The sequence below is a fragment of the Arabidopsis lyrata genome, assembly GCF_000004255.2.
Source record: "Arabidopsis lyrata subsp. lyrata unplaced genomic scaffold ARALYscaffold_3, whole genome shotgun sequence".
Classification (NCBI taxonomy): Eukaryota; Viridiplantae; Streptophyta; class Magnoliopsida; order Brassicales; family Brassicaceae; genus Arabidopsis; species Arabidopsis lyrata.
The window spans coordinates 261122-277684 of NW_003302553.1; the positions used below are offsets into that span (position 1 = coordinate 261122).

The following is a 16563-nucleotide window of genomic DNA, read 5'->3' on the forward strand; positions in this document are numbered from 1 at the left end:
AATGACTTTCTGCAAATTGTCGTCTGCAAATTGTCGTCTTCAACGGTGACTACACCGTCGTCTACTGCGGCAACTGTTACAACTCCGTCTGAGTCAAGAAGACGTGACGACTCGCTTCTTCAACAATAACATAGTATTCAAAGCGCCATTTTACATCAACAATTTGTTTTTAACATTATTTTCCAAATTTTTTTAATTAAAATTTTGTTTTACAATGAATATTTTCAGGTAAAGATCCGTTGTGTAACCAACATCGTTGAGTGACTTTTCTCTTACGAGAAATGAGATAATATTGAATTTTGTTTGTTTTATTACTTATTAGTTTCAAGAGAATCTCAATGGTTTTGATTTTCTCCCATTAACAACTTTGTAACAATTACGGGTTTTTGTACATATATTTGTAGCTTATTTTTGTCAGAATTGTAGCAGTAAGAGTCGTGGATTTTAGACTTGATTCTCTAAATTTTATTTTATTTTATAAATTTTAGACTTAATTCTCTATATATTTATTAATTTAATCAAGATATAGTAAACCAAAAATCTTACTACTCAATTAAAACTATTATCTATATAATCTGAAAAATCTGAAAACATGTTTATCGTAAACAATATAATATATAGATATGGATTTGTAACTATATATACTCATCAAATCTTTAAAATATACAGCTATATATACTCATCAAATCTTTAACATTATAATTTTAAATTAGCATATAGTCTCACGGTATACCATGAAACAAAACAAGCAATATAGTGTGGGGTAAAATATTCAAGTTTTTAAATCCACCATACATCGTTACTTAATAAACTGTATGTTTTCGCATCTATACATTAAAATTTGAAACCTAAACAATAATAATCATACACTAAATAATACACAGATAGATATCTACATTTAAAAAATATAAATTAATATGATATATCTTTAGTTAATCTTTATAAAAAAAAATTACATTTCTTTATAAATATATAGCCCCGCGGTGTACCGCGGATTAGATTCTAGTTTGAGACTAAATTTGGAGCTTGATGAGCCGCTGACAATTTGTTCATACTATGGGGTAACAATACTAACAAAGAGCCCTAATGTTGTATTGGGCTTATTCTCGCCGAAGCCCATCTATATATCTTTATTTCTCTGTTTCGAATATGCTTACGATGAGCTGAGTTTGAAATTCGAAAACTGTTGGAACCGAAATAAGTGGTTAATCTTGAAATTGGAAGAGAAACGAGAGACGATGCTTTTCTTTTGTCGTAGAGGAATTCCTTCGAAGGTGAAGAAGAGTTAATGAAGAAAAGAGAAAACATTATTGGGCTAGTTTAGTGGATCAAGCCCAATTATGAATGAATCTTCATTTGTCACTAAGAAGTATGTATAAGGTTTGGCAACTCACATGAATATTTTTGATAAACTTTAGTCAGTCTTTGTAACTCACAATATATATAAAGCAGAAGAATTATTAGAGAAAAATTGAAGCTGCTAAACCTAAGAAAATCGGTCAGTCTTTGTAACTCACAATATATATAAAGCAGAAGTATGTATGTATAAAGTATGTACAAAAATAGTCTTGCGTGAATGTTTAATAATCTAGTTCGTAGTTGTATGATGCTAGCTAGTATATCCTTAATATTTGAAATGTATATTTATTTGGTGATGAACATTAGTCAAAAACCACTCTCATTCCACCAAATAATTATTTGTCCACATACATTTGTCTTATCTCAAAAAAAAAAAAGAAAAAAGTAGTAACTACGAAATAGATAAAGTGTTTTCATAATTAAACGATTCACCATCACATCAAGTTATATATGATAAATTCAAAACCGTGTTAGTTCTCTCTATACCTTTATTCTCAAAACGGAAATAAAGAATAACGATTACGTACGTGACATGGTCTACTTAGTTCAAGTTAAAGATAGTATTTTTGTTGTTGTAAAGATTTTTAATTGATGTGGAATGATGATTTTTATTTCAGTCAGTCGCTAATGTATAAAAAAAAAATATATATATAGAGAGAGATAAAAAATCAGGTTGCTAAATATAATTGGAATTCTAGGTTACTCAATTTTGTGTAAGTTGTGAATATGTTATATATAACTATGTTGTGTATATATATATATATATATATATTCACTAGTCAAATTAACCCAAAACTATCTTAAATTATCACATTTTTAAGAATGTAGTAGAAAAAAAACTGATAACGTAAATTCCTGGCTTGATTGGAGTTAATGATTCATTATACAGATGACAATTTGCTAAGCACATTGTTTTTAATGTCCCATATACCACATGAAATTAATTCAGTGGTTGAAAGCAAAAACTGATCAAATTAAGGCATTCTTAAGAGAGAAGCTTTTGGCTAAAATAAGAAAGATTCGATATGGTGAAAAAGTAAAATGGGTGGAGTTAGGTTTACAACAATTAATGTAATTTCCATTGACCTTTTTTATATACAAACACATTCACTGAGAAGATTATTATCAAGTTCAAACCCATATACAACAATTACTCTTAAAAGAGAATAACATTAAACGGCAAGTAGTTTTGGTTGTGTGAAACGGAACGGCAAGTAGTTTTGTTCGTGTTGAACCCGTAATATTATATTGGGCTTATTCCCGCGGAAGCCCATCTAAATATTTTTGTCGTGCTCCGTTGCATCGCAGCAGCACTCATAAGTTTGAAATTCGAAAACCAATTCATCTCTCTCTCGCTCTCGATGCGCGTTGCCTGTTCGGATTCTGGGTCTCTGTTGAATTGCTTTCCGGGGACTTGTTTTAGTTTGGTCTTTGTTCGTTTTACTAGGTTTTAGGGTTCTTCTGTGATTTCGCTAACTCGGGAAGATTTGGGATTTTAGGGTTTGTGAGATATTAGAGTGTTGATTGGTTTATGGGTTCCACAATGGAGGATGAAAAAGATGCGTTTTACATCGTCCGTAAGGGAGACATCATTGGTGTCTATCGAAGCTTGAGCGAATGCCAAGAACAAGCTGGTTCTTCTGTAATTTCTCCGTTTCTTCTATCTGTTGAATCTGTATTCACTGTTGACATCTGCATTGTTAGGACTTACTTAGATTTGTTTGTTTTGGTTTCAGGTATCACATCCTGCAATGAGTGTGTACAAAGGATATGGTTGGCCAAAAGGAGCAGAGGACTTGTTATCTTCCTTTGGAATTAAGAACGCTCTCTTTTCTATCAATGCAAGTCATGTCAAAGATGATGCTTTTGGGAAACTCATTCCTTGTCCTGTTCAGGTTTGGCACCGAATCTTTATCTAAGTAACATTCTCTTATAAGAGAGAGTGATCTTTGATATCATATTTTACAGGAACATATACTCAGTTGCTTGTGTACTCCGAGGTTATTCCAGTGGAGATATTATTACTGTTCTAAATTATGTTCCGACTTTTGATTTTGCTTTTCAGCAACCATCTTCTTCCCAAGGAGAATCTCTCAACAAATCTTCCCCGTCTAAGAGATTGCAAGATATGGTAAAAACTGTAAATCTTGTCTGTTATAGACACATAATTCATTGCCTTTGCTGCGGGTAATATGTATTAGTAACTTTATCTTTTGCAATCTCTTGAAGATAATGATGAAAATTCTTGTGCCTCTCATCTTTCAGGGAAGTAGTGAATCGGGTTCGTTTTCCCCTAGTCCTCCGCAGAAGCATCTTAAGATCGAAAATGACATGGTTCGTCGGATTCCTTCCAGTTTCCTAACTCGGGCACCTATACTTCAAAATGTAATAACATCCAACAAAATTATTCAGTCATATGCTTGTTTTTTTTCTTCTGCATCTTCATAATTCCTTTATCTATCATTCGCCCTCAGGATTCATGTACCATTGAGTTTGATGGTGCTTCTAAAGGAAACCCAGGGAAGGCTGGTGCAGGAGCTGTTCTCCGTGCTTCAGACGCAAGTGTCCTCTTCTATTTACGGGAAGGCGTTGGCATTGCCACTAACAACGTTGCAGAGTATCGAGCTCTGATTCTTGGTTTGAGGTCTGCTCTTGACAAAGGGTTTAAAGATGTGCGCGTCCAAGGAGACTCAATGCTTGTGGTTATGCAGGTCCAGATATAAAAATTCACTCTATCTTTTTGTTTTGTTTGAATGATTCAATGTTAGTGCCTTAATTGTTTTGATTACTTGGATACGTCAATGGAATAGGTTCAAGATGCATGGAAAACCAAACACCCGAAAATGGCTGAGCTGTGCAAACAGGCTAAGGAGCTCAAGAGCAAGTTTAAAACATTCCATATCGAACACGTTGACAGGGTAAGCCATCAAACCCGCTTGGTCTAGTGCTGAGTTGTGATCAACTCTGTTGTTTGTCTGCGTAACAACCATTAGATATCCAATCATGTTTGGTTTTGAGAGTTTTAGTGCGAATTAGAACTGAATATCTTTGAGTTCATTGCGAGTAATTGTAAGCTGTCCGGTGTGCAGGAATTGAATTCTGAAGCTGATAAACAAGCTAACTGTGCGATTGGTCTGGCAGGTGAGTTAGTTTAAGATCTAATTGAACTCTATCTAATTTTTGTTTGTTTTAAAAGTGGATATTGGAAGAAATCCATACGCATCAAGCTTACCAGGTTCTTAATCTTTATTCTTTTGTCAATGCGTATCCAGAGGGTCAAACGGTGGTGATCCCAGGCAGCTAGAAGATAGAATTAGTTAATATATATATATATATATTCCTGTTTTCTTGTTCCTAGAATCGTGTCTTTAACATGCTGTGTAGGCATAAACATGAACATGAAGATGAACGAACATGTTCTCTTCTCTCTTTTATTCTGTCCCCAACATGTTGAAACTTCAGTCACTTGTTCTCTAAGTTTAAATTTCTCTAAGAAAACGTTTATTACTGTTTCTCTTTTTTCCTTGCATGTTCTGACTACTCTTTTGCTCTGTCCCCAGTATGTTTAAACTTCAGTCACTTGTTCGCTTAAGTTAAAAATTCGCAACAACATGTCTATGTTTCTCTCCTTTTTTCTTACATTCTAGTTCAATAATTTCCAAATAAGAATGTCTCCCTTATGTTATTCAAAGCCCTACTTATCTATACTAGTATAATCGCAGCACTTTTTGTGACGGGTGGGTAAAAAAGCTTTCGGGTATATCGGATATCCGATCCATTTTAAAAATTCCTTCACAAAAAATTTGCTGGGTCGGGTTATATTTAACCCAACTCATACACCGGATATTCCATATTTAATAATTTAGATTTTTAGAAGATTTGATTAAGATTTATAATTATGATTCTCCTATCATCTTTGTTTGATTTGTTTTTAACTGTTTTGAATCATCATATAATACATAAAGTAAAAAAAAAAATCAATTTTTTTCTGCATATACTGTGATTCGAAATTTTAAAAACGGACATATATTATCCAATTGACGAAAATGTGTGTTCAACATTCTACATCGATTAAAATATTTAGACAATGATTCAGAATCATATCATAAATAAGAACATTAATAAAATAAATGAGTTTTTTGGCGGGATGAGTTTGGCGGGACAGGTTTTTGAATCAACAATAATAAAAAGATTAAAATATCATTAATCCGCCGCTTCAATACGGATTTAATCCTTATTTTTTTAATACAAATCACAGGACGGGTTAAGAAATTACGGAACGGGTTATATTTCGGAAATGATTTATATGGCGGACGAATTTGAATCAATATTTATATACCGCTTTAATACGGGTTAAATCCTCAGTTTATTAATAATTATCTCGTGGACTCGTGGTATACCGTTATTTAATAACAATTGTAAACTATAATATAAATAAATATGTTATAAGGAGATACAATTTACAAAATATTTTTATACTAACTTTAAAATTAAATCATCCCGCGGTGTACCGCGGGTTAAAATCTAGTCCCCTATATATTAATAGAGAAACACTCTAAAAATAAACCTTACATTAACGTGTTATTAACAAGATTGCCATGCTGACGTGTCGCTCTCAGAATAATTTGTCGCCTATTTAAATAATTATTCAAATTTTACTAGACTATTTACAGAATTTGCCATTAATATTTTACATACATATACTCCATTAATCAAAACGAATTTCTAATTTAAATTGCAAATAATGATGCTAAATTTCTAATTTAAATTGCAAACCTTTAAAGTCGATATTAAAGGTTTGAAACTACAAAATATCGACTTGAAACCACCAAATCTCGACATCTTTGCTAAATTTTTAGATTTCTTAAACTTAAATGAATAAAGGAATATCCACACGGATAATCCCTTTTCAATAGTCTTAATAAGTTATTACCAATAGATTTATAAATAAAATTGTTTCCAAATAAAAAATATAAACAGCATTTATTTAGTTTAACAATTATAAATCTGAATTTCTTTTTGGAGGAATTCTAAATTTTCAAAATACAAAACTCTCTAAACCTACGTCTCAATTCCTTCCTATAAATACACTCCCTATATCACCTTCAATTAAACACTTCACCAAAAAAACATCTCATTAGTGTTGCTCACTTGAAACCTTTTAAGACATGTGGAAATTAAAGGTCAAGAACATAAGGCTTTGGAGACAATACTTTGCTAGTGTTGGTGAAAGCATCCAAAATTAATCTTGATTGATGCTAAAGTTAGTTTCTTTTATTCATTTAACGTTTTACTATTTATTTTACTTAACTTATAATCATGCTATAATACGTTCAATAATATGTAGTAGTGTAAAATCTATAATCATGCAATTATCTTATACATTTGTATCAACGTTTTTAAATCCGATCCAAACGGTAAATCAGATTTCTTTCTGAGTCACTAGGTTAACCGGGTTCAAACACGGGTCAATTAATTTTTTATTTTATTTAAAATATATAGAGATTATATAGTTTTATAAAATAATCATATCATGTTTTACATTAATAATAAAATGATTAAATATTTTTGATCCAACTAAAACCATAAAATATGCTAAGGAATATGAAAACTGAAAAGTTCTAAAAATAACTAAATAGTGAATACAAAAAAAATAATCTAAAATCCTATATTTTATTTCAAAATCAAATAATTTAATTTTTGATCCGATACCCGGTTAGTTCAACAGGTTCATCAAGTTGCGAGTTAATGGCATATGTTTTGTGGTTTTCTTCGGTTTTGAAATTTAGCAGACATATGGGCAGGAAAAAAAGAAAGAAAGAAATTAACGGACACTAACATTAAACCTAAACAGGAGAAATGAACGAGTTGCAGGTTAACCGAACATACCGAACAATTCAGATCGGATGTAAAAACACTGTTTTATATGTATATAAAGAAATTTATTGAAAGACACAAAATATTCAATCTTTTTAAAGATTGAACAATTTTCTTATTCATACAGAAAATTCTTACCATCAACCTCCTCCCGCGCAAGGCGCGGGTCATGTATCTAGTAGATCATTATACACATGGGAGGGTAAATTGGTAAAGATTTAAAAACTGTTAAACAACCAAACCGAAATTTATGAAATTGGATCACAAAAAAAAAAAAAGCCAAACTCAAGATAAATTACAACAACCCCACTAATTTTCTACACAAATTTACAGTTTTTTCCCCCCTTTTTCTGGTTGTTTGTATACACCCTCGCATTAACAGTAAAAAGAAAGAAAAGAGTGTGGTAAAAAAAAAAGATAAAAAGAAAAGCTCAAATCAGAGTTGGGACGATGATCTCGCACCACCATTACTAATGGATCTTGGTTGCCTTAGAAGCTCAATCAAAGCCTCAGCCTTTTGCTTAGCTCGACTTGTTCCTGCCTGCGACAGAGCCACTAGCGGCGGTATCGCTCCTTCTCTAGCCACCATTGTTCGATACACAACACTCTCTTCACAAAGCTGTAGCAATATCGACACAGCCATCTCTTTCTGTCTCTGTGTTCCCACCTCAACTATCTCCACCAGCACCGGAACTCCTCCTTCCTCCACAATCGCCGGTTTCGATTCCGGCACCGACATTAACAGACTCATCACAAACGCCGATTTATCCACCATGTTTGATCCGAAATCTGCCATCAGTTCCACAAGCGGTTTCATAATTCCAGATTGCACGGCTCTGATCTTGTTCTCTTTAGCTGAGCACAACGAGTACAGAGCCGTCGACGCGTCCTTCTTCGCTCTGAATCCTCCTGTTTCCAGAAGATTCACCAAGAGAGGAATCGCTCCGGATCTTCCGATGGCGACTTTGTTCTCCTCGATCTGCGATAGCCGGAGCAGAGCACATGCGGCGTTCTCTTTAGCAGTCGGTGTTCCCATCTTCAACGCCCTGACAAGCGGCCTAATCGCACCGGAAGAAGCAATCAGCTCTTTGTTCTCGTCGCAAAGAGAGAGGTTCAAGATTGCAGTGACTCCATACTCCTGAAGCTGAAGATCCGAAGAAGAGATCAGAGAAATCAACGGCTTAATCGCACCGGCCTTGGCGATTTTGATCCGATTCTCAGGTTTGTTCTTGGATAAGAGCCTGATCTCCATAGCAGCTTGCTTCTGCTCATCGATCGAATAGGAGGAATCAAGATGCGCAACGAGATGATTGATGAGATCTTCGGAATTCTCAGAGGCGCAAGAGAGGAGGAGACGACGGCTCTCGGAGGAAGCAGTGGGGAATTCGCCGGATCTGTCGCTGTTACAATCGCTGAAAGCAGAGGAGTCATCGTTGAGACTTAAATCGCTGAATTTGCGGCCCATGTAGGTGAAACTGGGGCGGTGATTCTCCATCTCCATGGATATGATGAGATCAGACCATCAAAAAAAAAAAAAACGTGGATGCTTTTAGTTAGGGTTTGGTCTGTCTTACGAGTGGTCTGGTCTGTCAGGAATATTTGTTTGGAGGTAGCCAAAGCAAGAATGAGCTAGAGAGAGAGAGAGAGAGAGAGAGAGAGAGCAAGAATAATACCTTATTATAAAATTAATTAATGGTTTTCATGTCTAAATATTTTATGTTCCCATTAATTATTACGAGGCGTTGTTGTTCTCTCCGGTTATTTTGGGCTTTGTAGATAAGACCCATTATAAAAGTGGGCTTCAATTTCTATTCAAAGTGGGCCCACTGCTGAAGTTAATCATACAATACAAGTACCGAGAGCAGATTGGATAGACAGACGTGTTAATAGATCCTCGATCTTCTCTCTTCTCTCCTCTCATCTCTCGTCCTTGGAATCTGGAATCAGCAAAGGTAATGCGAATTTTCAATCGGAAGTCAAACTGTTTCGCCGTGTTTTGACTTACTTCCGTTAATCCCGGTGATTCAACGCGGTAGGATCGTTGTTAGGATGGTGTTAAGAGTTGGATTTTTTTTGTATGAAGATCATCTAATTTATACTACATCGATTTCACTAACTTGGTGGTCTTCAATTCTCATTAATCCTATTTCGGAATCTTAGATCTGTCTAGTTTTGATTCCGACTTATGAATTGCTAGAGTAACAGATCTGCTTCGAGTTTATGGGTAAATTAATTATGTTTCTCCAATCCTGTTGACTCTGTCCTTAATTTAGTAGTTGGTCAGTCTCAATAATTCATCTGATTGACCTAGTTATTGATTTGTGAGATTATGTGTAGTGTAGGTTTATGAGCAAATTTATAGATATGTTTGGACTTTATGCGAGTTCAAATTTTTGTTGTTATTATTTGACCCCTTAGATTTTAACAGATTTTGTTTTTGTAGAATTTTGTGTAATAAAGCATGGAGTCCAGCAGAGGTCAAGGTTCGATCCAACAGTTGCTTGCTGCTGAGGTTGAAGCTCAACACATTGTCAATGCTGCCAGGACCGGTAATCATTAGCTTATCTTCCTTTGCCAATTTAGTTTACATATCTGAAACTCTACAACATTGAAAGGTGTTGTTTGTTGTTCACTTATTATACTTTAGAATTGAAAGTTTGCCCAACACTGATATTACATCCAAGTACATTCTTGGGAGCCTGCATATTTATAGAAATGAAAATGTAGTTATGTGTAGCACTTGGAGCATATTGTATAGAGCTTGATTTTATATGTTTTGAATTTGCTTTATTATCTTTCTATTGGCTGCAGCAAAAATGGCAAGACTGAAGCAAGCCAAGGAAGAGGCAGAGAAAGAGATTGCCGAATACAAAGCTAAAACAGAGCAAGACTTCCAGAGGAAACTTGAGGAGGTAAATAATTGGAAAAGAAAAAAATGTTCTTTGGAAATTAAAAAAAAGTAGTGTAGTTTGCTTTTTCTGTCTTCTAATCATCATAATGTGAAAACAGACAAGTGGCGACTCTGGTGCAAATGTGAAGAGGTTGGAGCAAGAGACTGATGCCAAAATCGAGCAGTTGAAGAACGAAGCAACGAGGATTTCCAAAGATGTTGTGGAAATGCTTCTGAAGCATGTGACCACAGTGAAGAACTGATATATTTTTCTAAGAAAGTAAAAAAAAAGAAGGTTGTTTGTGTAAGATGATGAAAAAAGTGGGAGTCATTTTTGAGTGATCTGCTCTCTTTCTCTCGTGTGGTGTTTCTGGATTTCAGAGATTCCATCTTATTTTATTGTTCCTATTTATTCTCTCTGCTTCTTTGTAATTTATCTCTCTACTCTTTGTATTCATATCTTTGGAACAACGTTGTAATAATAATTCGAGAGCAGAGGAACTCGATGGATTATTTATTTTTATTATTATTGTTACAATAAATAAGGCTTGGGCTTATTATATCAGAGCTTTGTTATCAAAATAAGGCTTGGGCTTTAGTTAACAGTGTTTTACGGACACAAGATAGTGAACAGTGAAGATTTAAGAAAATCTAATAAGGAGAAAAGTTTTTGGTCGGAGAATTGGGAAGATCTATGAGGAGCGACGGGATCTTGGGAGTTGGAGGTTCGGATCAGAATCGATCAACATCCGTCGTGGTCGCGAGTAGACGAAGATGGCTAAAGAGGCGAGAAACGTGGCTGGTGGTTCTCGGAGTTGCTCTTCACGCCGTGTACATGTTAAGCATCTTCGACATTTACTTCAAAACGCCGATAGTCCACGGGATGGATCCTGTGCCTCCCAGATTCTCTGAGCCGCCAGCGAAGCGACTTGTTCTTCTCATCTGTACGTAGTCCTCACACTGAAATGTCTTTCTTACTTCAAGCTCAGGATTCTTTCAGTTATAGCTTATAGTAGATTTTAGAGTATATGATTCTGGTTCTGCTCGAGACATTTCTGATTTACTGATGGACATTATTATCAGCGGATGGTTTACGTGCTGACAAATTCTTTGAGCCGGACGAGGAAGGCAAATACAGAGCACCCTTCTTGAGGAATGTCATAAAGAATCAGGGGCGTTGGGGTGTGTCTCATGCTCGTCCTCCTACAGAATCTAGACCTGGACATGTTGCTATCATTGCTGGTTTCTATGAAGATCCTAGTGCTGTCACTAAAGGTTCTCTTCTTCTTCTGTATATATGATTGTATTTACTTACCTAGTCTTGTCAAGTTAGTAGCGGCTTTTGAAATCAAATTGTGTTGCACTTGTGTTTTGCAGGATGGAAAGCTAATCCTGTTGAGTTTGATTCTGTTTTTAACCAGAGCCGGCATACGTTTGCTTTTGGGAGCCCCGATATTATTCCTATATTCTGCAGTGCCTTACCTCACAGCACTTGGAATTCTTACCCACACGAGTATGAAGACTTTGCTACAGGTTAGTTTAGTTGTTTGAAAAACTATGTATCAGTATCTGGAATTAAATTTGACTCTGCGGTCAATTTGCTTATTGCTTGTGAAATGCAACATTTTTGTTACTAGAGAACTGAGAGGATGTATCTTGGTGTAGATGCCTCCTTTTTGGATGAGTGGTCTTTCGATCAATTTGAGAGCCTTCTCAATAGGTCTCACGAAGATCCAAAGTTGAAAGAGCTCCTCCACCAGGACAAACTCGTTGTCTTTCTTCACCTTCTTGGTTGTGATTCCAATGGTCATGCACATCGGCCGTACTCATCAATCTATCTCAACAATGTCAAAGTTGTTGATAAGATTGCTGAAAGGGTCTACCATCTCTTGGAGGATTACTACAGAGACAATCGCACTTCTTATATCTTTACTGCTGATCATGGGATGAGCGACAAAGGTCTGCTTTTGCTTTGTGTCATTCCTTTTGTTTCAAACCTTCTCGTTAATTAACACTTTAGGGCACATTGGGTGGTTAGGCTACTTACGATTTGGGAGCCAATTTGAGTAGAATATACTGCGATGGAGTAAGATATTTGCTCTATCATTTGTTTGGATTGTTTTGAGATAGGATAGTTTATGATACTAAGATGACATGTTTTGGGGTTTATATTTCAATTCAGCTACAGTTGTTTTCTCAAGTGGCCATTTATTCCTGCCTTGCTTTGCAACTCAAACTTCGTGTCATATTTGGAATGATCATTAATCTTCTCTTAGCTATCTGGTTAGGTTTCATCTGCACCTTCAATCTAATTTTCTTTGCTTCGTCTTGAGCTTATGATGGTAATGATACTATATGAACCTGTTGTTACTTATAGGAAGTCATGGAGATGGGCATCCTACAAACACTGATACTCCATTAGTTGCTTGGGGAGCTGGGATTAAATACCCCAAATCAGCATCCGGAAATAGTCACTCTGATTCTGTTACTACATTTGTTGACAAGCATGCACATGATATGCCCACACCTTATGACTGGGGCCTTCGTCGTGTTGAGAGAGTAGATGTCAACCAAGCTGACATAGCACCACTTATGGTTGGACTTTACCTCATATCTTATCCTCTCAGTCAGACAACTTAAAATTGTGAATCTGTTTCCCAAGTTCTTTGGTCTCACTTTTTGTTAATATTTGTAGTCAACGCTATTGGGTTTGCCATGCCCAGTGAACTCCGTTGGAAACCTACCACTTGGTTATATGAAGTTGAATGAGGTATGTTATACATGATTAGGTATTTACCAGTTCCCTATTGAGTTTTCATGGGTGAGAGGTCGAAACTCAATTGGGAACTGCTTTTAAAATATGAATAGAAATATGGCTGGGAGGTCAAGACTTATGATGCTTTATTGTTTTTTATGTATTTTTAGGCAGAAGAAGTTGAAGCTGTGCTAGCCAATACCAAACAAATTCTTAATCAGCTCCTTCGTAAATCATGTATCCTTTGCTCACACTCTAATGTTAGCTTAACTTCTGCATTGAAGATTATAATTTGTATTGTAGCATCACTTCTCATTCTGATATCGTTCCCTGCTTTCAAGCCCTTGACATTGTTCATGCTATAGTACAGTAGTCTTACTCTTACAGTGATCGAAAAAGATCTTTGTTCCGATTCATAGTCTGTTGTTTAGAGTTGTTTCTTAGCATTGCTTATATTCTGCTCTTTTTAGTTTTTATCCTGGCTGTGGTCTCCTTGACAAAATTAGATATAAAACGCTCAAACTCCTTATTTTTCAAGCCATTTAAGCCGTTGGTTCACCATTCCTCATCGCTGAGTCAGATTGATGAGTTAATATCCGCCAAAAGTTATGAAGCTGCAATGAAATTGGCTGTGGACCTCAGAAACTTGTCACTAGAGGGCCTTCATTATTTTCAAACGTATGACTGGCTAATGCTTATGACTGTAATTACACTTGGATACACTGGATGGATGATCGTACTTGCCCTGCATGTCCTGCAATGTTATAGTTCACTATCAGGAGATTTGTCCAAAAAGGAGCATTTATCAGTGCAGAAAAAAGACTCCGGAAAAGTAAACGCTTCCATCTTCACTTTGATCAGATTACTCTTCTTTTTTAGCTATTCTTGGTTAAGCAGGATTTCTTTGTTATAGTTAAACATCTACACTTTCATGTGAAATCTCTGTCTGTCTCATTTATTTTGATCATTTTGACGCAGGTATATATATCAGGCTGCCTGCTGATGGTAATTCTCTCGGTGCTAAATTTGGTGGAGCATTCCCCCCCTCTTTACCATGCATATATTGGAATGACAGTTTTTCTATGGACACAAATCTTTAGTGAATATCGATTAATAAGAGGATTATGGAGATATTTGAGAGAGAGGAGGGCTGACTACTTCATCAAACTTCTATTTGCTGCAGCTGTGGCAGTTGTCATTGTGGAATTATTGGTATGAGTAGTTGGATGGTCCAATAGTTTTTCTCTGAAGCGAAGGCTTTTTCCCTGATCGTTTGTTCTTTGAACCTCTTGCAGGTTCATAGCTTCACTGAGAGAAAGCTTTACACTTGGTTTTTCTTGATAGCAGGTGTTGTGGCTTCAATTTTGTTGCACTTTTCAATCCCTTGCCGATCTGGGATACCAGTTTTTGTCTGTTTATCTTGTTGGTTCCTGTCTGTCTTCACTCTGATGCCAGCTGAAATTCCTGATAATAACAACTTAGTGTAAGTTATTTTGCTTACCCTTGCTTGAACTTTCCTCTGATTGTTTTTCCTACGTTTTGTGGTTTACATGACACTGATGCCTTGGTAAACCACATTTATCACTTAGCAGAGCTAGTAACTTTTGAGCTGCAACTCATTTAGAAGAAGTCTTCACTCCCTTTGTATAGGATTGTTCAATAGAATCATAAGAGTAGAAATTATGTTGAACACAGCATTAAGCATCTTTGCTCTCTAGCGTCATTTTCTTTACTTGTGAAATGCTCAGTGTTTCATGTTGGTACCATCTCTTGGTTACAGAGTTATAAGTGGAGCTATTATTATAGTAATAAGCCTTGCTGCAAAGTGGCTAGACACACATGCAGAAGGGAACAAATTTTGGCAGAGTATCACTTTTCATGAAAGCAGGACGCCGATGTGCTCAATGTTATATTGCATACAGGTAAACCATTTTTTAACTTTTATAACTTCAAATTTTGGTTCTTCGTCTAATAGTTCAATTTTTCTTGGTGCAAATGGGAAACAGATATTTTTGGTTGGAGTGTCATCGGTGATGGTGTTTCTGTCGACAAAGCACCGAACACAGAATCAAGAACTACATTCATCACATCAGTTCATAAACTGGTTAGTTGCCGGTATATCCTCAGACCTCTGTTCTGTTTGCGTAATAGTGTTTCTTTGTGTTTGAGTCACCGGTTAAACCGTCTTCTATCTTTGCAGGTTCTTCAATGGTTCTTCCGTTGTTTTCAGCAAATGGCATCCTTTCTCGATTAAGTTCCATATTTCTTGGTTTTGCGCCTCCATTCCTTCTCCTGTCTATTGGGTATGTCTCTTTACAAGACTTAGTTATATGAAGCTGTATTTTACAGTGCACTTGCCGTTGTGCTTATGGCGTGGATATTGTTTGTTCTCATGCTTCTACCATTTGTTTGCAGATATGAAGCTGTATTTTACAGTGCACTTGCCGTTGTGCTTATGGCGTGGATATTGTTTGAGAATGCTTCTCATCATTCTAACAAAGTAAAAGATTCGTCTCTGTCAGAAAAAAACACAGAGGAACATATCACTATCGGAAGCGATGAGAGATACTTGCAGCTATCTGATGTGCGGATTCCTTTGATATTTGTAAGTCGTCTTCTTTGTTTCATTGGTCCTATTATGATGCGAGCGAGATTATGAAGTCTGTTACATCTGATAAAATAGCAGTACATATGATTTTCGTATTTGGCATGTGTTCTGTAGATGGTTTTGTTCAATGTGGCTTTCTTCGGAACTGGGAATTTTGCAAGTATAGCAAGTTTTGAGATATCATCTGTATACCGGTTTATCACAATCTTCAGCGTAAGTATCTGCATTATCGTTTGTTTTATTCTTCTCTTATAATCTGTGTTTCCATAAAGTCTTATGGTTAAACCGGTGCATCCGTACAGCCGTTTTTGATGGCAGCTCTTCTTATATTCAAGCTCTTCATACCGTTCATGCTTGTCATGTGAGTGTAAACACTAAACCCAAGCCATTAGTAATGATTAGTATAAAACTAGTCTTTAAACCTATGGTTGTCCAAATTGCTGTGAATTGCAGATGTGCGTTCAGTGCAATAACGAAATTAGTGAGAATGCCAAGACTGGGATGTTACTTCCTTGTGATCTTATTTTCAGACATAATGACGATCCATTTCTTCTTCCTGGTAAGTAAACAAACATTCATTTGCTTACTGTGATTATGTCAAAATGAAGCATATAGATATTGGTGTTAAAGGCTCTTTCTTCTTCACTGATGCAACCAAAAATATGTTGCAGGTGAAAAACACAGGAAGCTGGATGGAAATTGGGAATAGTATAAGCCATTTTGGGATAGTGAGTGCTCAAGTGGTCTTTGTGCTTTTACTCTTTGCTCTCACAAACCTCTACACCAGAAGCATCCGAGTCAAGCCACTCTCTACCTCTCCTTCCCTCAAAACGCTCTGAAACGCCACAATTTCAAAACTCGCTTTTTTCTCTCTGTGTGACAGTCATGTAGCAAATGAGTTCTTAGTTAGAGCTATTCGATCAGTTTCAGTTTTCTACAGGAAAATTTCGTCATGTCAAGGTTTTGTTATGATTTTTTTCTTACCTTTCGACGTGTTTGAGGTCGTAGACATGGAGGCCGCTCATAATTCTTTCCACGATACACAATAATTGCATAGCCCTTACTCACCATCTC

At 36.0% G+C, this 16563-nt stretch overlaps 4 protein-coding genes across 7 annotated transcripts; 3 read left to right on the forward strand and 1 right to left on the reverse strand.

Annotated features, from left to right (window-relative positions):
• Window positions 1–2636: 2636 nt before the first annotated feature.
• On the forward strand, window positions 2637–4878 carry LOC110229976. Its single transcript, XM_021031310.1, has 8 exons — window positions 2637–3001; window positions 3096–3254; window positions 3425–3490; window positions 3625–3744; window positions 3834–4070; window positions 4170–4277; window positions 4449–4500; window positions 4632–4878. Exons 1-8 carry the CDS (start codon window positions 2891–2893, stop codon window positions 4661–4663), a joined length of 885 nt encoding a protein of 294 aa, XP_020886969.1. The 5' UTR covers window positions 2637–2890; the 3' UTR covers window positions 4664–4878.
• Window positions 4879–7439: 2561 nt separating this feature from the next.
• Window positions 7440–8902, reverse strand: LOC110229973 (U-box domain-containing protein 4). Its single transcript, XM_021031307.1, has one exon. The coding sequence runs from the start codon at window positions 8735–8737 to the stop codon at window positions 7673–7675; it is 1065 nt and encodes a 354-aa protein (XP_020886966.1). The 5' UTR covers window positions 8738–8902; the 3' UTR covers window positions 7440–7672.
• Window positions 8903–9171: 269 nt separating this feature from the next.
• LOC110229978 (V-type proton ATPase subunit G1) lies at window positions 9172–10683 on the forward strand. 3 transcript variants are annotated; one of them, XM_021031313.1, is made up of 4 exons: window positions 9172–9188; window positions 9680–9785; window positions 10048–10148; window positions 10246–10683. In XM_021031313.1, the coding sequence occupies exons 2-4, from the start codon at window positions 9698–9700 to the stop codon at window positions 10387–10389; spliced, it is 333 nt and encodes a 110-aa protein (XP_020886972.1). In that variant the 5' UTR covers window positions 9172–9188; window positions 9680–9697; the 3' UTR covers window positions 10390–10683. The 3 variants fall into 3 exon arrangements, with proteins under 3 accessions (XP_020886972.1, XP_020886973.1, XP_020886974.1); XM_021031314.1 differs by lacking the exon at window positions 9172–9188 and adding an exon at window positions 9246–9268; XM_021031315.1 differs by lacking the exon at window positions 9172–9188 and having other exon boundaries at window positions 9665–9785.
• A 63-nt stretch (window positions 10684–10746) lies between these two features.
• Window positions 10747–16559, forward strand: LOC110229971 (GPI ethanolamine phosphate transferase 1). Of its 2 annotated transcripts, XM_021031303.1 has the most exons (18): window positions 10747–11070; window positions 11210–11401; window positions 11504–11659; window positions 11792–12085; window positions 12504–12721; window positions 12822–12896; window positions 13052–13118; window positions 13388–13713; window positions 13860–14093; window positions 14177–14364; window positions 14662–14803; window positions 14888–14996; window positions 15082–15184; window positions 15297–15486; window positions 15604–15702; window positions 15792–15850; window positions 15943–16048; window positions 16161–16559. In XM_021031303.1, exons 1-18 carry the CDS (start codon window positions 10821–10823, stop codon window positions 16326–16328), a joined length of 2976 nt encoding a protein of 991 aa, XP_020886962.1. In that variant the 5' UTR covers window positions 10747–10820; the 3' UTR covers window positions 16329–16559. The 2 variants fall into 2 exon arrangements, with proteins under 2 accessions (XP_020886962.1, XP_020886963.1); XM_021031304.1 differs by lacking the exon at window positions 10747–11070 and having other exon boundaries at window positions 11318–11401; window positions 11548–11659.
• Window positions 16560–16563: the final 4 nt, after the last annotated feature.